At 49.5% G+C, this 21,984-nt stretch overlaps 8 protein-coding genes, 1 long non-coding RNA gene and 1 other non-coding gene across 10 annotated transcripts; 8 read left to right on the top strand and 2 right to left on the bottom strand.

The window, feature by feature from the left end:
* Window positions 1–6: 6 nt before the first annotated feature.
* Window positions 7–2,179, top strand: LOC112347769 (pentatricopeptide repeat-containing protein At2g13600-like). Its single transcript, XM_024679136.1, has 3 exons — window positions 7–1,934; window positions 1,991–2,045; window positions 2,106–2,179. Exon 1 carries the CDS (start codon window positions 7–9, stop codon window positions 1,768–1,770), a length of 1,764 nt encoding a protein of 587 aa, XP_024534904.1. The 3' UTR covers window positions 1,771–1,934; window positions 1,991–2,045; window positions 2,106–2,179.
* An 88-nt stretch (window positions 2,180–2,267) lies between these two features.
* Window positions 2,268–3,180, top strand: LOC112347850. Its single transcript, XR_002992881.1, has 3 exons — window positions 2,268–2,329; window positions 2,398–2,591; window positions 2,647–3,180. It is a non-coding gene; the product is annotated as an uncharacterized LOC112347850 (long non-coding RNA).
* A 101-nt stretch (window positions 3,181–3,281) lies between these two features.
* Window positions 3,282–4,269, top strand: LOC9658423 (VQ motif-containing protein 11). Its single transcript, XM_002974435.2, has one exon. It carries the CDS (start codon window positions 3,411–3,413, stop codon window positions 4,134–4,136), a length of 726 nt encoding a protein of 241 aa, XP_002974481.1. The 5' UTR covers window positions 3,282–3,410; the 3' UTR covers window positions 4,137–4,269.
* Window positions 4,270–4,374: 105 nt separating this feature from the next.
* TRNAD-GUC lies at window positions 4,375–4,446 on the top strand. The gene has a single exon. It is a non-coding gene; the product is annotated as a tRNA-Asp (tRNA).
* A 26-nt stretch (window positions 4,447–4,472) lies between these two features.
* LOC112347768 (pentatricopeptide repeat-containing protein At1g09410, mitochondrial-like) lies at window positions 4,473–6,338 on the bottom strand. Its single transcript, XM_024679135.1, has one exon. The coding sequence runs from the start codon at window positions 6,336–6,338 to the stop codon at window positions 4,473–4,475; it is 1,866 nt and encodes a 621-aa protein (XP_024534903.1).
* A 172-nt stretch (window positions 6,339–6,510) lies between these two features.
* On the top strand, window positions 6,511–7,938 carry LOC112347767 (pentatricopeptide repeat-containing protein At4g02750-like). The gene has a single exon (XM_024679134.1). It carries the CDS (start codon window positions 6,511–6,513, stop codon window positions 7,936–7,938), a length of 1,428 nt encoding a protein of 475 aa, XP_024534902.1.
* A 3,387-nt stretch (window positions 7,939–11,325) lies between these two features.
* On the top strand, window positions 11,326–14,529 carry LOC9658419 (ADP,ATP carrier protein 2, chloroplastic). The gene is made up of 9 exons (XM_002974431.2): window positions 11,326–11,367; window positions 11,436–11,563; window positions 11,698–12,502; window positions 12,559–12,825; window positions 12,885–13,031; window positions 13,092–13,439; window positions 13,495–13,782; window positions 14,054–14,268; window positions 14,325–14,529. The coding sequence occupies exons 1-8, from the start codon at window positions 11,341–11,343 to the stop codon at window positions 14,261–14,263; spliced, it is 2,220 nt and encodes a 739-aa protein (XP_002974477.2). The 5' UTR covers window positions 11,326–11,340; the 3' UTR covers window positions 14,264–14,268; window positions 14,325–14,529.
* On the bottom strand, window positions 14,526–16,511 carry LOC112347766 (pentatricopeptide repeat-containing protein At4g02750-like). Its single transcript, XM_024679132.1, has one exon. The coding sequence runs from the start codon at window positions 16,509–16,511 to the stop codon at window positions 14,526–14,528; it is 1,986 nt and encodes a 661-aa protein (XP_024534900.1).
* A 431-nt stretch (window positions 16,512–16,942) lies between these two features.
* On the top strand, window positions 16,943–19,485 carry LOC9658418 (phospho-2-dehydro-3-deoxyheptonate aldolase 1, chloroplastic). Its single transcript, XM_002974430.2, has 6 exons — window positions 16,943–17,138; window positions 17,258–17,763; window positions 17,826–18,103; window positions 18,412–18,688; window positions 18,744–18,989; window positions 19,067–19,485. The coding sequence occupies exons 2-6, from the start codon at window positions 17,260–17,262 to the stop codon at window positions 19,304–19,306; spliced, it is 1,545 nt and encodes a 514-aa protein (XP_002974476.1). The 5' UTR covers window positions 16,943–17,138; window positions 17,258–17,259; the 3' UTR covers window positions 19,307–19,485.
* Window positions 19,462–21,726, top strand: LOC9658417 (pentatricopeptide repeat-containing protein DOT4, chloroplastic). The gene has a single exon (XM_024679176.1). The coding sequence runs from the start codon at window positions 19,481–19,483 to the stop codon at window positions 21,443–21,445; it is 1,965 nt and encodes a 654-aa protein (XP_024534944.1). The 5' UTR covers window positions 19,462–19,480; the 3' UTR covers window positions 21,446–21,726.
* The last annotated feature ends 258 nt before the right edge of the window (window positions 21,727–21,984 follow it).

Below are 21,984 nucleotides of genomic sequence, written 5' to 3'. Positions count from 1 at the left end.
TGAGCGATGGAGGCGAGGAGATTTGGCGATGGCGCCATCGCTCGGCAGCTATTCTCGATCAAGGCAAGTGTGGCGGCATTGAAATCTTGCACCGGCGCCAGGGATTTGGAGAGAGGGAGGAGGATCCACGCCGATGCGATCCACACAGGGTACGATTCCAATCCTCGTGTGGCGAGTAGCTTGATCAACATGTATGGAAAATGCGGCAGCGCGATGGAGGCTCGACGGGTTTTCGATCGAATCCAGGACAGGGACAGGGATGTAGTGGTCTGGACAGCCATGATTCTTTGCTATGCTGAGAATGGGGAGGGGTTTCTTGCCTTGGATCTCTTCTCCAAGATGATCCGCGATGGCTTCTCGCCGAATTCATGGACTCTGGTAGCTCTTCTCAAGGCCTGCTCGAGCCTGGCAGCGAAAGAACGAGGTGTCCAGGTCGGGGAAAAATTCGTGAAGGCGGATTCTTTGGAGAAAGGAATGGCGATTCACTCTAGAGTGCTGGGTGATGAGCTGAGCAACACTTTCGTAGCAAACTCGCTCGTCAACTTTTATGCCAAGTGTGGGAGCATGGTGGATGCAGCCAGAGTTTTCGACAGCATGAAGGAGCGCGACGTGGTGTCCTGGAACTCCTTGGTTCTCGGGCACGTAGAGAATGGAGAGCTCGAGCAGGCTCTAGAGGCGATCACCCGATGGATTGAAGACGGCCAAGGTTTTGGAAGTTTCAACCATCTCAGTTTCGTGGCTGTTTGCAAGGCTTGCATTGGCTTGGCCGAGAGAGAAGATGGTCCGCTCCAAGACAACGGTAAGCTTGTCAAGGTGAAGGCTTTAGAGAAAGGCATGGCCTTCCACTCGCAAGCGTGCTTGTCCGGCTGCTCTTCGGAAGCTCTGCTGGCAGGCACGATGGTGGACATGTATGCCAAGTGTGGAAGCATGGAAGACTCTCGGCGAGTTTTCAATGAAATAGTTTGCGGCCGCGGCGGGGGCAGAAACTCTGCCATCGATCTAGTGGTGCCTTGGACTTCACTTGAGATGGGACTCGTAGAGAATGGCGAAGCAGGCGTAGCTCTGGAGCTTTTCTATCAGATGGTCGACCATGGACTTACTCCAAACTGCCGAACTTACGTTGCTGCGCTCAAAGCAGGCTGTGGCTGCCTGGAAGCGGTGAAGAGACTCCACGCTGGGATCTTAAGATCCGGAATGCTTGAGAGAGATTTGCTTCTGGGAAACTGCCTGGTCGACGTTTATGGCAAATGCGGCAGCACAGTCGATGCTCAGCTCGTCTTTGATGCGGTTCCAACGAGAGATTCGGTGACTTGGACATCACTGCTCGCTGGCTACAGCCTCCATGGCGACGCTCGCCTCGTGTTTGAGTTTCTCCAGGCCATGCAGGACGATTCTTGTCGGCCAAATGCGGTGGCTCTCCTCTGCGTTCTAGCCGCGTGTAGTCGCTCGGGCCTGGTTGACGAAGGGAAGCAGTGTTTGGAGGCGGCTGTAGCAAGGGGTGGTATTGAGCCAGGGATTCAACATTACAGTTGCATGGCAGACTTGTTGGGACGTGCTGGTGGAGTGGAAGCTATGGTGGAAGCGATGCCTCGCTCCTGGGAGGGGAACTCTGTGGCATGGACGATGCTACTGGATGCCTGCCGAAAGTGGGGGAACGTTGCGGTGGGAAAGGTGGCGTTTGAGAAATTGACGAGGCTGGAGAGAACATCTTCAGGAGCACCAACAGCAGCCTACGATTTGATGGCAAGTCTCTTCGTAGCTTCGAACTAGTTGCTGAGACTCGTCAAGCCAGACGTTTTTGTTTTTCCTCCGGAAAGGCGTTGGAGTTGCACGGCACGGCCAACGAAGAGATGTTTTTTTATTTTCCTCCGGAATGCGTTTGAGTTGCACGGGATTACATTTACATTACATCACGGCAAGGCCAAGCTCTCCAGGTGAAAACTTCTTGTTTTTTTCATTGTCTCCTGAAAGCTTCCATTTTTATTTACAGGGACTTGAAAGTCTTGCAACTGGAGTTTTTTCCGCATCCTCTTCGTGCTTAAAAGGTTCGTACTTTAATTGGTCGAGACTTTTTCTGTTGTTCTTGATTTCTTTTCTATATGCAGACAACTTGCTGCGCAGAGAAAAAAAAAACTTTTCTTTGGCCCCGAAACAACGCACGAAGGAACAGAGCTGTTCTTCATCTCTAAAGGCTCGTTTGTTCTTTTGTATGTAAAGTTTGAGTTTGTCTAACATTTTGTTGTTCTTCTTCTTCCCGCAACAGCTTTCAGAGTCGGCGTGCTTTGATTATTTTCCCCTTTTTTCCTGGTCTTGGCTACATCCGCTTCTGGTAGGCACACTCTGATTTGTTTAATCCGCTGTTGTTTTACTTTCTGCCGCTTCGTGCATATCCTCAAGTCCGCTCCAGCTAAGTTGCGCATGCAAATGCGTTAGCACCGCCATTGTCAACGAGCCACAAAGTCCCACCCGCTCGACGGTATCTTCGTCACGATCGATACTTCTTTTCGGTATTCAACGCGTATACTATTCTCGCGGCGCAGCTTCGTTGGTGGAGATAGATTGGATTGGACGCGAGACGCGAGAAAAGTGGGGTATGTTCGTTCATTCTCCCACCATCAAGTCTGATTTTATGTTCCGGAATTCCAGGAAGAACGTAGGCTGCCGACACTCCACTGTTTCACGTAGAACCGCTGCCAGAGTCGTCTCCAGGAACCTCGCCCCAGAAGTTTCGTGAGCGGAGAGCTCAATTCAAAGACTACAACAGGTATACAGTCCCGCGACTGTAGATAAAAGCGCTGCTTCAGCTTGCCTTTGGAATGGATCCAAGGGTCAACCACGTTTCGTTTTCAGGGGCCAGGGGGTTTATGAACAACGAAGAAAACGCGTCCGGCAAAACGCCAGTGGTGTTGCTTGCGCGGAGAGAATTTTCTAATGGCGGCGTGGTTTCCCAGTTCCAGTTGGATTTGCTTCGTGGCGAGCGGCGGTGGGACAACACGACACGGTCCTCTTCGTCGTTGAAAAGGGAAGGAAGCTGCCATTAAACGAGGAGAAAGAAGCAAAGAACTTGTGGTCCGCGCGTTGAAACTTTGCGAATGGTGGACGAGACGACTGACTGGCGACTTGAGAGACAAATTCACGAAGATATAATAATTTCAAATATAAATAAATAAATAAAAGAGGAAGAAACGCGCATTTTTTGTCGATTTGTCGTGTGGTGTTGAAGTCATTGGTGAATAGATGGAAGCGCTTAAACATGACTGACTCTCCTCGCGACTTAGTAAAAGGGGTTGCGAAAAAAAAAAAAAGAGGCTCTCCTTCGCTGCTTCGTTCCACTCCATTTTCTTGTTTGCTTGGTCCCTATATATTCTTCCAGCGCTCAATTCTTCTACCGAAGTTCTAATCGAGAGAGAATGGAGAGACAAACACCCACTCCCAATTCGCGCGAGAGTTTGGAGCTAGACGACCGCGGGAGCTCGTCGTGGGAGATGGGCAGCAGCACCAGCAACGATCACGAGGAGAGTAAGGTGAGGAGGAAGAAGAGGGGGAATTCCAAGCAGGCGATCGCGATTGACGATCACACCACCAGCAAGAGGTCGAGGAAGGCGAATTCTCCTTCTTCCTCGTCCGGCAAGAACAGGGGAGTCGAGAATTCCACGCCCACTGCAGTGGCGTCGAGTGATTTCCATTGCACCGCCACCACTTTCGTCCAGGCCGATGCCTCCAGCTTCCGGGATCTCGTCCAGCGGCTGACTGGCGCGAGCGATGATTCGATCAAGATGCCCATCACCAAGGCCTCGGGCCAGGGCCGCCCAAACCTCTCCTCCAAGCGCTCGCAAGCCGCCATGAAATTCTTCCAGCAGGGCCAGCTCCAGGATCCGCCCAAGCATATGGTGATCAAGGCTCTTCCTTCCACGAAGAATCTCTTCCTCAAGAATGCCATGACCGATCTCCTCAGTCCCAAATCGCCGCTCTCTCTGGCGCTAAATCCCTCTCCCAGTAGCAGTGCCTCTTCTTCCTCCAGCTCCTCGCGGCATCAGCGCGAGCTCCCGGCGGCCATGAATCGGATGTTTTTGCAGCTGGAATCGCCGCGGCCCAGCAGCAAATTGGAGCTCCTGCCGCTCTTTCCCATGCGCTAGCCCAGGCGTGGCCACCACCATTTTCAACTTCTCTTTCTTCATAGATCGTTTAGTTTACGTCCAAAGTTCCATTCGCGGAAGAACAGTTCGTGTAAAATCTATTAACTAAACAGCAAAGTTTTAAACTTCATCACTTGGACGATTCGTTCTTGCCAAACTAAAAGTCAAATAACGTGCAAAATAGAATAATTTTTGACAAGTTTATCTAAGGCAAGTTTGAGGAGGTGGACGTTAAGAAGTCGTTGTAGTATAGTGGTAAGTATTTCCGCCTGTCACGCGGACGACCCGGGTTCGATCCCCGGCAACGGCGATCTTCTTTTAAGTTTTTCGACTTTTTTATCCAGCCTCGAGATTGGATTTGTAGATATTCGAGAGCAAAACATACGAGGTGGAGTCTGTAAGATCCGGCAGCCACTTTGAATGGTGGCCAGATTTCTCCGCAAGAGCAAGAGTTTGTTGCTGGATCTTGCAAGCCGCGAGCAAGGCTCGGCGAGTTTCCGGCTGTGGAAAAAATGGCATGGTTTCGATCAGCTCCTCGGCTTGTTTGAGCAGTCCCACGCGGCTGTAAATGTCAACCATGGCCGAGTAGTGCCCCACCAGGGGCCTCACTTGATGCTCCACGCTCACAAGCACGAAGTATTTCGTCCCACTCTTGAGCAGGCCTCCGTGGCTGCAGGCCGCCAAGACGCTCGAAAATGTGATCTCGTCCGGAACAAAACCCTCCACCGCCATCACCAGAAACAAATCAATCGCGCTCTTGCCGTGCCCAGCCTTCGCAAAGCCAGAGATCATGGAATTCCACGTACCAACATCAGCTTTCGGAAGAATTTCAAACAGGGATCTAGCCTCCTGCATATGCCCATTCAAGGCATACGCTGCAATCAGAGTGTTCCAGGACAAAGTTGTCCGCACAGGCATCGTGTTGAGCACAGTCTTCGCCTCGGAGAGGTGCATGTGTTGCGCGTAGGCTGCCATGATCGCGTGCAAAGTCTCCAAGTTCTTTGCAGGCATGGAGAAGAATATCCCTTCGGCATCTGAGAGATACCCGTTCTGGGCATATCCCACCAAGAGAGCATTATATGCTATCAAGTCGTGCTCGGGCATGGAATCAAAGACGAGCTTCGCCTCCTCCACACGACCTTTCCCGGAATATGCTGTGATCATTGTTGTGAATGAAACCACATTCCACTCGGGCATCTTGTCAAAGAGTTTCCGAGCGCCGTCTAAGTTTCCATCTTGAGAGTAGGCTGCAAGAGCGGAGCTCCACGAAATAAGATCCTTTTGTTCCATGGAGTCGAAGAAGTCGATGGCTTTGCTCGTCTCCCCATTCAGCCCGAAAGCGCTCATGAGCCCGTTCATCGACACTAGATTCCTATGTGGCATCTTGTCAAACACAAGCTTGGCATTGTCTGGACGTCCGTTTTGAGCATAAGCTGAAACCATTGCGTTCCAAGTGATAAGATCCCTCTCCGGCATCTCGTCGAATGTTTTCTTTGCTCGATCCAAGCGACCATTCTGCGAATACGCCATGATCATTGTGTTGTAAGTCACCACATTGGGATTCGGCATGCTTGCAAACAAAGCATCGGCCTCTTCAATATGCCCAACCTGGGCATAAGCCGAAACCATACTAGACCACGAGACGACATCCTTGCAAGGAATGATATTAAAGACCTTTCTTGCCAGATCCAATTTCCCCGCTTGCACGTACGCGTTCATGATTCCGTTCCACGAAGCAGTGTTCTTCTGAGGCGTTCGATCGAACAGCAACTTGGAGCTCTCCAGATGCCCATTCTGGGCATATGCCACAACCATGGTGTTGTACGCCACCACGTCCGGTCGGGGGATGTGATCGAAGATGGTCTTGGTTTGCAGCAAAGTTCCGCTGCTGGCATAGATTCCAAGGATGATGTTCCACGAGAAACTGTTGGGAGTGTGGATGGAATCAAAGACTTGCTGGGCTTCCACCAGGCTGCCGCAGCGTCCATACATGAGAACGAGGAGATTGGCAAGAAAAGTGTTGGTGGCTGCGTGAGAGGTTTGCGAGATCTGCGCGTGGATCCGCCGCCCCTGCGAGAGATTGGTGGCATCCGTGCACGATCGCAGCAGCGCCGCGTAATGGTTTTGCTCGCGAATCTCGTCGTCGGAGTAGAGCGACTTCCGAGGAGATTGGATGGGAGACGATGGTAGCTTGAGCTCCATTACGTAGGAAGAATGCTCAGTGATCCATGGTCATGGAATGGGCGACGTCACTTACTTTGCCCATCTTCTCCACTCTTGCAATGATCTCCATCTGGGCAGGCAAATCCACGCTCGTATACAGGAAATCCCATCGCTAAGCTCTCATCTATACCTCTCAAATCTCCTCGTCCTCATGTATGGAAGGTGTGGAAGCGTGAAAAATGCCCAGGAAGTCTTCGACTCCATCGCTTATCCCAATGATTTCTCGTGGAACATCATGCTTGGAGTCTACTCCCAGAACGGGCATCTCCAGGAAGCCAAGAACACCTTCGATCGAATGCCAAATCCAAACGCGGTGTCCTACAATTCCATGGCCGCGGCATATGCTCAAAACGGGAACCTCGATCGAGCAAAAGAGACCTTCGATCAAACTCCGAGAAAGGATGTCGGGTCGTGGAATGGGATCATTCAAGCGCTTGCTCAAGCTGGGTATGTCGAGGCTGCAAGGGAAGTTTTCGACGCCATGCCACAGAGAGACATTGTATCGTGGTCTACTCTTACTGCAGCATATGCCCAATCGGGGCATTTGGAGAAAGCCGAGAGTTTGTTCTTGAGAATACCAGAACCAAATGTCGTGACATGGAACACGATGATTTCCGCTTATGCCGAGGTCGGACGTACGAAAGATGCCATGCTCGCGTACGACGCCATGCCGCAGAGAAATATGGTGTCAATGAATGGATTACTGCGTGCTTTTGGGCTTGCTGGGAAGACGAAGAGCGCAGCCATCTTGTTTTACAAGTTGCCCGAGTGGGATGTGGTCTCATTTACAACAATGATCATGGTGTATTCTAGGAGAGGTTGTGTGGAGGAAGCAAAGCTTGTGTTTGATTCCATGCCCGAGCACGACATGGTAGCGTACAATGCCATGCTTGTGGGATATGCCGAGAATGGGTATATTTTGGATGCGGAAAGGGTATTCTTTTCTATGCCCGGGAATAACATGGAAACACTGCATGCGCTCATGGCATCTTACGCACAGCATATGCATTTTGCGAAAGCTATGAACGTTTTAGACACAATGCCTGTACGCACGACCCTGTCATGGAACACAATGGTGGCGGCATATGCCCAAAATGGGTATATACAGAAGGCAAGATCCATGTTTGCGCTGCTTCCAAGAGCAAATGTTGATACTTATAACTCGATGATCAACGGTTTTGCAAAGGCTGGATATGGGAATGATGCTATCATCCTGTTTTATGAGATGATTTTGATAGGAGTCTTTCCAGACTCATTCACATTTTCAAGTGTATTAGCAGCTTGCAGCCATGGAGGTCTGCTCAAGAATGGGACTAAACTTTTTGTGCTGCTAAGCGGAGAACATCAAGTGACACCTCACGTGGAACACTATTCTTCCATGGTTGATATTTACGGCCGGGTGGGGCTTGTTACAGAAGCACAAGAACTTATTGATACAATGCCATTTTTTCCACAGCCTGAAACACTCCGTGCTTTATTGAATGCATGCAGGATTCAGAAACAATTGTTCAGAGCATCAGCAGAATGGTTGGATCTGGATTCCAACTCATGTGTTTCGTTATCAAATATTTACAAGTAACATACCCGATGGGTAATCGCGATGAAGCGGCCCAGGCTAGAGGATGATCTCGTCGCATGCGCTGGACGAGTTAGGGAGCTCATCATGAGCGAGTGCGCAAAAATGGAAGCAAAGCTGCAGTCAACGGAGGCAGGAGAGACGAAGCGGCAAAGGAGACTCGGATGTCGTCGATCCTTGTCAGGCGTTGGTGGAAGCCATAGTCGTCTCATACTACGACCTGGTGAAGGATGAAGATCCAGCCATTATGGATCTTCTGCGCAATCCGACGCTCACGGATATAGGATTTCTTGTGTCACCCATACAAAACGGTTTACATCCTTATTGACGATGGAAATGCGATGGATCCAAGAAAGAACGAAAAAAAAAAACCCACGATCCATCCTCACAAGCAAGCAAGAGTCCAAAGGAGAAAAGGGACGCTGCTTGGGAGCTGACAACTACGTTAGCCCAATCCTGCCTTGTTGTGCTCTGTGCATCAGTGAAGAGCAGGCTGGTAAAAGAGTTGGTGAGCGATAAGATGCTACAGTATATGCTATGTCTCGGCGGATTCACGGAATGTTTTGTATTGGACATTGAGCTTTGGCCATGAATCCAGGATTGCGAGCTTTCATCATATCTAAAACACAAATCTTTGACTGACACGGACAAGGATGTGACTGGCTCTGTGCCGAGGCTCGTTTGGCAGTATTTTTCGACAAGACTGCGCTGGAAGGAAGTCATCTGTTCCTTAGAGCTGGGTTAAGGAGGTACGTGAGCAGCAATATAGATGACTGGATGCCTTGGACAGCGGGTGTTTCTTCCAGGGGCCTCAACGAACGGCCGAGTCCTTGACTCCTCACCACTATCGCATATCTCGTCACCACAATGAAGCGCTCCAGTGTAGAGGAGGCCACGTCCGAGATTGAAAAGTGGGTGGCATATATACCCGCGGACGAGAACATTTGCAGGATTGGTTGGAACGCTGAGGCCGCAGCAGTAGCAGCGTTAAGGCTTGTGAGTTTGTCAATATCGATTCCAGAAAAGTGGGGAGCGGAGCCATGTATAACTGTCCTCGACCCAAGTTTCTCATGGGATTCCTGCCGCGCAATGCTAGACAAGCTCTGGGAGGACGAAGACTCATATTTGTTCGCCAAGCCAGTTCAGACCCCGCGACTACTCCGAGCACATCCAAAAGCCTATGGACCTTGGTACTGTGCAAAGAAAGCCAGTGGTTTGTATGGAGAGATTCCAGAGGTTATCCAAGATGTCGAACTCACATTCTGCAACGCGATGGCGTACAACGTTAGCGGCTCCGCTGCACATAACGCCGCCAGGCGCATGCTGGGAACCTGCAAAGAGCTCTGTGGTGTTTTGGAGATAGACAGTCAGAACGTAGTGCAAGTGATCTCTCTACAATTTAGGTTTAGGAGGGCTTAACATAAAAGTCATCTTTTCGGCTGCAAGGGTTCAGTGATCAATTTTATTTCATGTTTTTGCCCCCTCTTTAGCTTAGCTCTGCCTGCTACCTTTGCCTGAACGACCAAGTTGATCCAGATCGTAGAGCCAGGTAGCACTTGTTAAACCTGCTGTGGGAGTTCACGACACTCAACGGGTAGAATGCACAATTCAACACCCCCTTTCATTTAGGGTGTGACGTTCTCGTTTTTTTTATAGAAAGAACATCATAACAAATTTTTATTAAAATAAACATTTTTATTGAAATATTATCATGCAAATAAAATGATACACTTTCAAATTATCAATTATTTATTATCTTAGAGAAATTTTCCGATGCTATTAAAACCATGATTAATATGTAAAAAAATTTATTAAAAATAAAAGTATGTATAATTTATAAACACAATATTAATCTCATTTATATTCTAAGTAATTCTACAATTTCAATTCACCAGTCCATATCATTATTTTATTTTTGCAGAAAAGGATTTTCTCATTATTGATCATGAGAGGGGACAAATGCATAATCTAACACCTCCCTCTCTTACATGTCTACCCTCACTCCTCACTCCCTCTGTATATTCAGTATTTAAATTTTTTAAGAATTACTTTGTATTTATTAAAATTAATAAAAAGTAATTAGAAAGTGATAATTACCAATTAGATAGTTAGCAAGTATATGTTTTGCAAATGTTTTCAAAATTATGATTCTGTTTGAAATGAGGTAGGACAATTAAGTCTAATTGGTACAAAATTTTACTCATTCCCACTTCTGTCATGCTTGCGCAATGACTGTCAACTTTGCTGGTGGTTACCACTTTCTAAAGAACCCATACAAAAGAAAACAATTGAACCTTCAGAGTTGACCGTTTGACCCTCCGAACTGTAGCTCCGCGTGCTTGGAGCATGCTGGATAAGAGAAGACCTTTTCTCAACTAAAGCTACAATGCATTTAGCAACACATTCTTAGGAAAATGGAGGCAAACAAGGGGCAAGTTCTTCTCATACTTTTGTTCGCAATTCTTACCTTCTTAGGTTGTTTGTCACAAGCGAAAGCATCATGGCTTAACATTTTGTGTCCTTGTGGCTATGTGTTTTTAGCTGGGGCATTGGACGAGAGAACTTGGTGTATTGCCAAGCCTGACTCTCCGGAGGAGGCTCTTCAAAAGGCCTTGGATTACGCATGTGGTCAGCCCTTGGTCAATTGCCTCCAAATCCAGCCGGGCAATGGCTGCTACTCGCCAGTCAATCTCCACTCTCACTCATCCTTTGCGATGAACCTGTACTACCAGGGATATGGCAAGAACTCGTGGAACTGTAATTTCTCTGGGATCGGAATCCTCACCACCGCAGATCCAAGTAAGTGATTGAAAACGAAATTCTATTAAAACCGATTGGGAAATCTTTGTATTTCAGGTTTCGGGAATTGTACGTATCCGTCCCCTTGATTTAAAAGGGATAAAAGTTGTCCGGCGTTGATCCGGTCAACGAGCTAACTAAAACGATTTGACTTCCCCCCGCGAATGGTAGCATATTCTCCCTCCCCATGCTTTCCATGCTCGCAATTAAATATCTGTCCACTTTGCGGGCATATTCCCCCGCGGGGCCAAAGAAATATCACGGGAAAAGGTCGATCTCACATACGTGGACGCATCTGCGAGATAGACATGTGTTAAGAGAACGCATCCAAAACCCATGGAATAAGGATATTGTTTACAAACCCTTGCCAAAACTATCACCCTCTCAATTTGTACAGTGGCATAACAATGTGAAATTTCACCAAAGGTTTCAAGCCCAATATAGTCAGTCCAATAAAAAAAAATTCACTACAGTGGCCAATCTCCCCACCATTGCATTATTTTCGTCCATCACTCAGTGAGCAAGAGAGTGACAAATAAGGAGAGTAATATTCCCCTCCATCCTTGCGAGGCTATGGCCGAGAGAAGAGCTTCTAACAACCCGTGAATGCATGCTACACACAGTAACTTAAAGGTAAATGCCTAGCTCGTGGTAGAAACAAGGGGAAAAAAGATTTTTTTTTATTTTGCCTGTGGAGAAAGGGTTGCATTAGGTTATGCCAGTTTTCTCTGTCCAGTGGATTGATTCATGAGAGGCGGAGGAGCGCTCGGCGCCTTGGCGGCGTGTGCGAGGACGTAGAAATTCCGATTCCCCGGAGGATTGTCTCGAGGTAATGCGCGATGGCACTGGCGCTTGTCTTCTTCTTGGATGGATTGTTTCTCCCTTGGAATGGTTGTTGCTGGGATGCATTGGAATTGCATGGCTCGAATCTGACCCCGGATTGTTCTTGGTTTCTCGATCCAGGCCGAAATCTCGACACTCCGCAATGCTGGCCAGCAGTGGCATGGCGGCGACATCGGCGCCATGGGGCGGCTCTGTGCTGGATTGCTCCAGGAACAAGGTCGCTCCATCGAAATCCGCCACAGTCCGGTGTTCTTTCAATCCGGCCGGGGCAGCAATCTCGTCGTCGTCGAGCGGCAAATCTTTGCTCCACAGCACGTTCGTAGCAGAAAGGCTCGCTCCCATCGAGAAATCTGGAGTCCGGAGGAGGATTCGTCCGGTCGTGCGTGCCGAGGCGGCATCGGTGGGCGTTTCTTCGCCTCTCGGCGATGGAATTCCAGCCAAGAAGAAGTTCTTTGGGGTCGACACTGTGACGCTCAAGAAGGTGATACCTCTGGGTCTCATGTTCTTCTGTATTCTCTTCAACTACACGATCCTGCGAGACACCAAGGACGTTTTGGTGGTGACGGCCAAAGGAAGCAGTGCTGAGATTATTCCTTTCCTCAAGACTTGGGTGAATCTCCCCATGGCTATCGGCTTCATGGTCATCTACACCAAGCTTTCCAACGTACTGTCCAGGGAGGCTCTCTTCTACGCTTGCATTCTCCCCTTCATTGGGTTTTTCGGGAGCTTTGCGTTCTTGCTATATCCTTTGCGTGACATCCTCCACCCGACTGCTCTAGCGGACCATCTTCTCTCGGTTCTCGGCCCCCGGTTCCTGGGCCCGATTGCCATCTTTCGCAACTGGACGTTTGTGCTGTTCTACGTCATGGCCGAGTTATGGGGGAGTGTCGTCGTATCGGTTCTCTTCTGGGGATTTGCGAACCAGGTACTTACTTGCTTACGTTGTGTTGTTTGTGCTTAAACTTGTGTCTTCTCTTTCAGATCACCACTGTGGATGAAGCAAAGCAGTTCTATCCCTTGTTTGGCTTGGGAGCCAACGTAGCGCTTGTTTTCTCGGGACGGACTGTTAAGTACTTCTCCGAATTAAGAGGACGGCTGGGACCTGGCGTTGATGGCTGGGGAATGTCTCTGAAAGGAATGATGAGCATTGTTGTAATACTTGGTTTTGCCATCTGTGGCATATATTGGTGGGTTAATGCTTTTGTTGTCAACGATCCCAACCTTCCCAAGATTGAGAAGAAGAAAAAGGTCAGCCATCTTTTAAGTTTTTCTTAAAACCATTTACTAACTCTTTTGAGCATCTCCAGAAGAGCAAGCCTAAGATGAGCATGGGCGAGAGTGCGAAGTTTTTGTTGAACTCGAGATACATCCGGGACCTTGCAACCCTGGTGGTTGCTTATGGAATCAGTATTAACCTCGTCGAAGTTACATGGAAGTCGAAGCTCAAAGCTCAGGTAACGATAGTCTTCTTTCGGTGATGCTGGCTGCAACAACGCCTGTGTTTGATAACGCAGTTTCCAAGTCCCAACGACTACTCGTCGTTCATGGGAGACTTTTCGACGTGGACTGGAGTTGTCACATTCAGTATGATGTTGCTGAGCAGGGTAATTTTCCGCAAATATGGATGGGGAGTTGCAGCTGCCATTACACCGAGTGTTCTTCTTGTAACTGGAGTGGCATTCTTCTCGCTGGTGCTCTTCAGCGATCCACTAACTCCATTCCTCGGAGGTATTGGGTTGACTCCACTGATGGCAGCTGTTTACGTTGGAGCTTTGCAAAACATATTCAGTAAAAGTGCCAAGTACAGCTTGTTCGACCCTTGCAAGGAAATGGCTTACATTCCGTTGGACGAAGATACAAAGGTAAATCTATGGATGTATGCTGCTCTGTCGTTTATTTTTGTTTGTTGTACTTCAGGTGAAAGGAAAGGCCGCTATTGACGTTGTATGCAATCCATTGGGAAAATCAGGAGGTGCTCTCATTCAGCAGGTTCTGATTTTGTCGTTCGGGTCCCTTTCCAGTTCAACTCCGTACCTTGGCGCCATCCTCTTGGTTATTGTGTTAGCCTGGCTGGGTGCTGCTCGATCACTCGACAAGCAATTCACTCCAATGGTCCAAGAGGATTTGAAGGGCAAGCTACTGCAAGGAAAACTCTCGGCTATGACTGCGGCTTTATCTGAAACTTCCAAGGTTGGCACTCGCGAGGTAAGCCTTCTTCCGAGCTACATGCAACGTAACTTAAAACCAAGTCTTAAAACGAGCGGTAAAAGAGTTGCATGAGAGTTCACGGCTGCATTTTTCGGTTTTAGAGTGGACAGGATGAACAAGTTGCGTCATCGTCGTCCAAGAGTCTTAAGACAAGTTAGCAAGAGTTTTCCAGACGAGTCGGCAGTCAGCGAGGCATGCTAGTGGATTTGTTTTCCTCTTCTATTTTCTTTTTTTCTTTTTTTTCTGATATGACTTTTTTGCTCTTCAGGTGACGTACCGGTTTGTTAGTGGGCTCAACGACAAAGGTTTTATTGAAGGACGCTATGTTCCCGTGACGCCACCGACTAGCGAGACCAAGCCAGCACCTTCAGCTAAAGATGAACCAGTGGAAGCTACGATCGAAAACGGTTCGCCTTCGCCTGAATCGGGAGGGAGTGATGTAGATACAACTACTCGCGAGCCCGCGTCCATAAATTGAGAGAGGTATGCTACTCCATTTTGAATTTTTTTTCCTTCGCTCTAAGATAAAAATGTCTCAGGCGAGCAGAGACGGATGTGTATCATCATGCGGTTTAGGCAACGTAGAAGAAAGTTGAGGTGCAGTCGATGATGATGACGAGATGATGATGATGATCACAATAAGCCGAGAGAAAGACGGTTCTATCTATTGTTTTATTTGTTCTTTCCTATTAATTCGTATCGTTTTTTTGTTCAAGCAGACAAAAAAAAGATTCCTACTGTCAATGAGCTCCTGCGTTAAGACCAGTGTTTGCGAGCAACACATAGCCAGCTCCATCCAGTTGCTCCAAATCGAGAACTTCCTGGGCAGTAATCCTTTCTCGAGTGGTGGAGCTGTGGTGAGCTCCAAGCAGGCTCGTCCACTCGAAAGAATCGGGAGCAAAAGGCATGGATTGGACGAGACTGTGAGCGCCTTCCAAGTGTCCAGCTCGTCCAAGCATATCAACAACGCAGCAAAAGTGCCGCTTGGATGGTTCCAGCCCAAAATCCACGATCATCAAGCGGAAGCATCCCAGGCCGGAGCTCACCTCGCCCGAGTGGCTCGTAGCACAAATCATGGACAGCATGGAGATCTCGTTCGGGAAAATGTCGCTCATCACCATGGCGTGGAAGACGTTTTTAATCTCGCGCAAGAGCTTGTTCTGGGAATATCCGGCCAGCATGGCGTTCCACGAGACGAGATTCCGGTCGGGCATCACGGAGAATAATTTCCGGGCCGGCCGCATATGCCCGTGCTGGGTATATGCCTGCAGCATGGTGTTCCACGTCACCATGTCTCTCTGTGGCATCCAGGAGAACATTCTTTGTGTCTCCCACACAGACCGGCCCAAAAGGAAGGCATTTAGTGATACCAGGTTGTGCTCCGGCATGGCATCAAACATTTGCTTAGATTCATCGCTGTGCCCGAGTTGGGTATATGCTGCGAGCAGTGTGTTCCACGCGAATAGATTCGTGTAGTTCATTCCATCGAAAACGTGGCGACATTTTTCGATTTTTCCGACGCGTGCATAAGCCGCAAGGAAAACATTACACAAGACAATGTTGGTTTCTGGCATTGATTCGAAGATTCGTGCGACTCTTTCGTGCTGCCCAGCCAGGGCATATGCTAGCAAAATAGAGTTCCATGACACACAACTTTTTTCAGGCGCCGAATCAAACACAACTTGAGCCTCCTCTATGAAACCACGTTGGGCATATGCGGAAAGCAAAGTGTTCACGGATACCATGCTGTGATACTGCATTGAGTCGTAAAACTTCTTTGCCTTGTGAATATCCCCTGCTTGGGTATATGCCAAGAGCATGGTATTGAACGAGATCAGGTCAGCATCTTTTAGCTCATCAAAAACTTGCTTTGATTTGCTAAGATACCCATGCTGCGCATACATGGCTAGTACGATATTCCAAGAGAGAGCGTTATGTTCGGGCATTTTGTCGAAGAGATTCTTTGCCTGCTCTATATTCCCATGTAAAGCATATGCTGCGAGCATTGCATTTAAAGAGGAAAGATTTGTGACTGGCATGCTATTAAGCATTCTTTTAGACTCATTGACATTAGAGCAAGCACTAACTACAGCCGTCCAAGCGACAAGATCCCACTCGGGCATCGAGTGAAACAAACGGTGACACTCCTGCGATTGCCCTCTCTGGGCAAATGCCGCTAGCAACGACGTCCACGACAGAATATCTAGCGCCGGCATTCGTCGGAATATCCCCACTGCATCCTCCAGATTCCCGTCACGGCAATGTGCTGTGAGAATCACATTCCACACTACAAGATTGGTGTCCTCTAAAGAATCAAACAAGCGCTGGGCGTCGTCTAGATTCCCGTTTCTGGCAAAAGCAGAGAGCATTGTTGTAAATGCTACAAAATTCCATGCTGGCATCGCATCAAAGATTCCTTTCGATTCCCGCAAATGCCCATTCCGGGCATATGCTGTGAGCATCATCACCCACGAAAAGATGTTCTTGTGCCGGATGCCATCAAACGCGATCCTGGCATCGACGGAGCCGCCACAAGAGCCGTACATCTGCACGACCAGGTTCCAGATGTAGGGGCCGTCGGATTCATGACACGTGTCACGAAGCCACGCGTGCAGTTTCCTGGCCATTGTGATAGTTTCGCATGATCGAATCAACTGGGCGGCGGCCTCAGTGCTGTAATTCCACATTTGTTTGCAATGCTTGGAATCAAACGCAAACGCCACCATTTTTCTAATGGCAATGAAAAAGGCAAATTCGTACGCAAACAGAGCTGGCTGGATGCTAAAAGATTCTGGCCATATTCGAAGATCCTCTAGCGCAACAACTCACCTACCATTCCAGTGGTGCCGTACGGACGGACGTCTCTTTGTAAACTCTTTTATATTACATCACAAGGACAGGTTGGTGACGATGACCTGTGAATCAAAACCCAAGATAATCACGGTATAAACGGATCAAACGAGGGTCTCTGCCACTTACGTCATGAAAAACGTGCGCACAATTTAAAAATTCTCCTCTGACGCGCCGGTAAAACCAGCAAACTAAAGCTGACCGTACAGAGTCGGTCACGCAAACGGAACTCCGTCGGGAGGTCTCCGTCAACGAAACGGAGCCGTCGCCTTTGGCCCTGAAAGACTGCGCAAGAGAGAGCAGACGAAATGGGCCATGGCGTCCACGTTATACATGCCCTTGCTGTGACGACTGGGAATTCCAAGAACCCTATAAATATTTCCCATCGCTCCATCACTGGGGCGGAGCGGTAGATAGGGCTTGGGAGAACGATCGCTAGAAGAAGAGATAGCTAGGGAAGCGCGAGGCAGATTCACAGGCGCGAGCAAGCGATCAATCGACCGGTGAGTGACTGCGCACATTCTGGCACACATTTCGATTCGATCGATCTCAGCTTTGGCGCTGGATCCTGCATTGATTCTCTAGCTCGAGGCGGTCCTGAAAAGTTTGGGATTCTGTGCAGGCATGGCGATTATCTCCAAGGCCGTTCTCCCATCCGCCGTTCTCCCGCAATTGGAGAACAAGAAGACGCAGCTCCTGGTTGGATCGTCCTCTGGCATCAGCTATGGCGGCAGATCTAGGCGAGCTGGATTGAAAATCCAGGCTGTGCACGCCGTGGAGCCGATTACCGAGGCGCCGACGGTGGCAGCCCCGATCCCCAAGGGGTGGAGCAAGGATAGCTGGAAGTCCAAGAAGGCCTTGCAGCTGCCGACTTATCCCAGCCAGGAGGAGCTGGAGGTGGTGATCAAGACGCTCGAGAATTTCCCACCCCTGGTCTTTGCTGGAGAGGCGAGGTCCCTCGAGGAGAAGCTCGGTGAGGCGGCTCTTGGAAGAGCGTTCTTGCTCCAGGGCGGTGACTGCGCTGAGAGCTTCAAGGAATTCAATGCCAACAACATCAGGGATACTTTCCGGGTGATCCTCCAGATGGGAGCCGTTCTTATGTTTGGTGGACAAATGCCTGTTATCAAGGTACGTTGCTCCAGAGTTTCCTCTTCCTGGAAGATAGATCTCTGAAAGGACTTTCATTTCAGGTGGGAAGAATGGCCGGCCAGTTCGCAAAGCCGCGATCTAGCGACTTTGAAGAGAAAGATGGTATCCGGCTCCCATGCTACCGTGGAGACAACATCAACGGTGACGCGTTTGATACGAAGTCGAGGACCCCCAATCCGGAGAGGATGACTCGAGCCTACTGCCAAGCTGCTGCTACTCTCAACTTGCTGCGATCTTTTGCCACGGGAGGTTATGCCGCCATGCAAAGAGTCACTCAGTGGAACCTCGATTTCACCTCCGACAGTGAACAGGGTGGAAGGTACGGGAAAACATCCTTGCGTGCATTTTGGACTTTTTACCTGTGGTTGATTTGTCGAGTGCTCGTTTGCTTGCTTTCGTGGTCATTTCCAGTTCTCAGGCTTTTGTTTTTGTCTGGCTTGATTGTAAATTTATTGTGAGGGGTCGAAAAAGTGAAGATCCGTGTTGCAGGTGGCTGGAACGTCCAGTCGCGAAGCTTGGACTCACTCGGCAGTCTCTTGCCGTTTCGTAGACTTTAAAAGTCGTCCTGTTTGATTTTTTCTCGTCAATTCCAGCACAAGTTGAACGAGTGCTTTCTGCATGTAACAGATACAAGGAGCTTGCGAATCGTGTCGACGAGGCTTTGGGATTCATGTCAGCTTGCGGGCTTACGATCGATCACCCGATCATGACGTCGACTGAGTTTTGGACCTCTCACGAGTGCTTACTGCTACCATACGAGGAAGCCTTGACTCGCCAGGACTCGACGAGCGGCCTCTGGTACGACTGCTCGGCGCATATGTTGTGGATTGGAGAGCGCACGCGACAACTCGACGGAGCACACATTGAGTTCCTCCGAGGAGTAGCAAATCCCATTGGTGTCAAGGTACGCGTTATCTATCTCTTCCTTATATCCAATACCTGACTTCTTTGACTCGCAGGTAAGTGACAAGATGGACCCCAACGAGCTGGTCAAGCTCATCGACATCCTGAATCCTCAAAACAAGCCCGGCAGGCTGACTGTCGTTGTCCGCATGGGAGCCGAGAAGCTGAGGATGAAACTTCCGCACCTCATTCGCGCTGTTCGCACGGCCGGCCAGATCGTGACTTGGGTGAGCGATCCCATGCACGGGAACACCATCAAAACTCCGAGCGGATTGAAAACCCGTCCTTTCGACTCGATCCGGGTAAGTCTCTTGACATGGATCGCAGCTCCAAGCAATGTTTCCAGAGGACTAAAAACGTTTTGTTCTTGTCCATCCAGGCCGAGCTGAAAGCTTTCTTCGACGTTCACGACCAGGAAGGAAGCCATCCCGGCGGCGTGCACCTGGAGATGACCGGGCAGAACGTCACCGAGTGCATCGGTGGGAGCAAATCTGTGCTGCTGGAGAACCTGTCCGATCGCTACCACACTCACTGCGACCCCCGGCTCAACGCCTCGCAGTCTCTGGAGCTGGCCTTCATCATCGCCGAGAGACTACGAAAGAGAAGATTGGGCTTGTAAGTAAGCAGCAAGAACACCATAGCTACAAGCTATGGAGATTTGTGGATAGCTTTGCAAGTCACTAGAAGGAGGGAGAAGGAGACGCTACTTTAATTCTATCTTAGTAGGAGATAGTATGGATTTTTGGATTGACCACCACCCACCATAATATCTAAAGAAGATAAAACGCGTTTGATGCACAGAAGATCTTCTAGCTTGGCCTTGGACAAGATTGGATCGCCGCGAATCGACAACGAGGGCTTCGCGAATCTCATCCGCCGCTGCGCTGCCGCCGGGGATCTCGACGAGGGGCGCCGGATCCACGCACAGATCAAAGCTCACAGCTGTGGCTATGGCGGCGAGAGGTATCTTGGGAACCTCTTGGTGGAGATGTATGGCAAATGCGGCAGCGTGGATGACGCGCTCCTCGCGTTCCATGGCATCCAGCGCAAGAACCTCTTCTCCTGGAACATCATGCTGGGCGCGCTCGTCCACAACCGGCGCGGCGCGCAGGCGCTGGATCTATTCCAGGAGATGGATCGCCACTCGATCGAGGCGTCCAACGTGACGTTTGTGACGCTCGCGGGCGCGTGCTCCGAGCTGGGGGATCTCTCGCGCGCCAAGGCCCTCCACGCCCGGATCGCCGCCACCGAGTTTGCGGCCCAGACGATCGTGGGGAATGCGATCGTGGGCATGTATGGGCGGTGCCGGAGCGTGATCCACGCGCGGCAGGCATTCGATCGGATCGAAAACAAGAGCGTGATCTCGTGGAACTCGATCATCACTGCATATGCCCAGAATGGGCATTCCAAGGAGGCGCTTGGGATGTTTTGCGCGATGGATCCCGAGGGCGTCAAGCCCAACAGGGTGACTTTCCTCGCAGCGCTGGACGCTTGCTCGATCGAGACCGAGCAATCCAGCAACCTGGGGCGAGAGATCCACTTCAGGATCATCGAGTCGGGGTTAGAATCCGAGGAGACGATCGCCAACAGCCTTGTAAACATGTACGCGAAGTGCGGTAGATTCGATCAAGCCTTGCGGTTGTTCCAAAAGTTTCTTCCTGGGACTGTGGTGTCGTGGACCGCGATGATCACTGCAAATGCCCATTGGGGGCATGGACGATCCAGCATCCGGCTGTTTGGCGAGATGGATCTCGAGGGCATCGCGCCGGATGAGATCACTTGCATTAGTGTTCTTGACGCGTGTGCGAGAGAGAGAGACCTCGATTGGGGCCGGGAAGTGATCGAGCTCGTTTTTGAGCGAGGTTTCCAGCACCACGTTGTGGTGGCCACCGCGATCGTGAGGCTGTATAGCGAGAGTGGCGATCTGGATCGCGCGAGAGAGGTTTTCGATTCGATCGAGAGGAGCAAGAGGACGGATGTGTCGTGGTCGACAATGATCCAAGCGTATGCCCAGCACGGTTTTCCCAGAGAATCCATCGATCTGTTTGACGAGCTCTCCGTGGAGGAGAAAGAAGGCCATCGAATCAACGAGATGGCGATCGCGGCGGCACTGGAAGCATGCGCAATGGTGTCGGAGTGGAAGCGAGGAAGAGAGATCCATTCTCGAGCTAAGGCGATGGGCTTTGATCGATCGTCCAGCGTCGTAGGCTCCGCGCTCGTCAGCTTCTATGGCCGCTGTGGAAATCTCAAAGAGGCGAAGCAAGCTTTCTCCATGGCTGCGAGGAGAGACGTGATCTCCTGGACAGCGATGGTGTCGGCATTTGCTCACCATGGCTGGGGCGAGGAAGCGCTCGAGATCTTCCACGCCATGATCCTCGACGGTGTTCTTCCCAATTCGGTCACGCTCCTCAGCGTTCTCGCGGCTTGCAGCCACTCCGGCCTGCTCAAGACAGCCCGCGAGAAGTTCGTGTCAATGGGCAACGATTTTGGGATCCATCCACTGAGCGATCACTACGATTGTCTCGTCGATAGCCTCGGGCGAGCCGGGAGGATAGGATCCGTGGAGGAGATGCTGGAGTTCATGCCCTTCCATCCGGGGGCTGTGGTTTGGATGAGCTATCTCTCGGCCTCCAAAGTTTTGGGGGATCTCGTGAGAGGGGAACGAGCGGCAAAGATGCTGCTTGATCTCGATCCGGGGAACTGCGCAGCGTATTTAGTGGTTTCCAACATGTATGTCTCTACTGAGAACGAGGAATGACCTTTGCTTGTACAAACATCGAATCCAGATGAGACCTACCAGATGGACCGTTCGCCCTTCCAGATTCCACGGATCAAGTCTAAAGCAAGCTTTTGGAGTGTTGACTTCTCAAAAGCTCGTAACTCATGGCTTCTGATAATATCAATTGATTATACTACTTAAAGACAGTGTAATTAATTCCAGTTTTTGTGCATTTGGATAAAAAACAATTCGGTCAAATGGTACTAAGATGTATGTTAACACTCTGAAATTTTACTAGTAATGTATTGCACTTTTGCTTATCTTTCATTGTATCAAGCATTTTATCTTATGCTTTTCTTTTTCCATTCTATTCAAATAATATTAATCTCAAAAATCATAAATATAAACATATATTGTGAGGTCCAAATGTATAGGTATAATGTTGTATACTAATATTAACGTAGTGGGATTTTAGCAACTGTCAGATTGGTTTCAATCTTGACCCTTTACTCTTGTATATAAGCAAGGGTTTTTAAGCTAATTGATATACATATTTTCTTGGTGGAATTTTAACTATC

Source organism: Selaginella moellendorffii, unplaced genomic scaffold, assembly GCF_000143415.4.
Source record: "Selaginella moellendorffii unplaced genomic scaffold, v1.0 SELMOscaffold_24, whole genome shotgun sequence".
In the NCBI taxonomy this organism is placed as follows: Eukaryota; Viridiplantae; Streptophyta; class Lycopodiopsida; order Selaginellales; family Selaginellaceae; genus Selaginella; species Selaginella moellendorffii.
The sequence above is the reverse complement of the archived record's forward strand: the minus strand, read 5'-3'. Positions and strand labels throughout refer to the sequence as shown.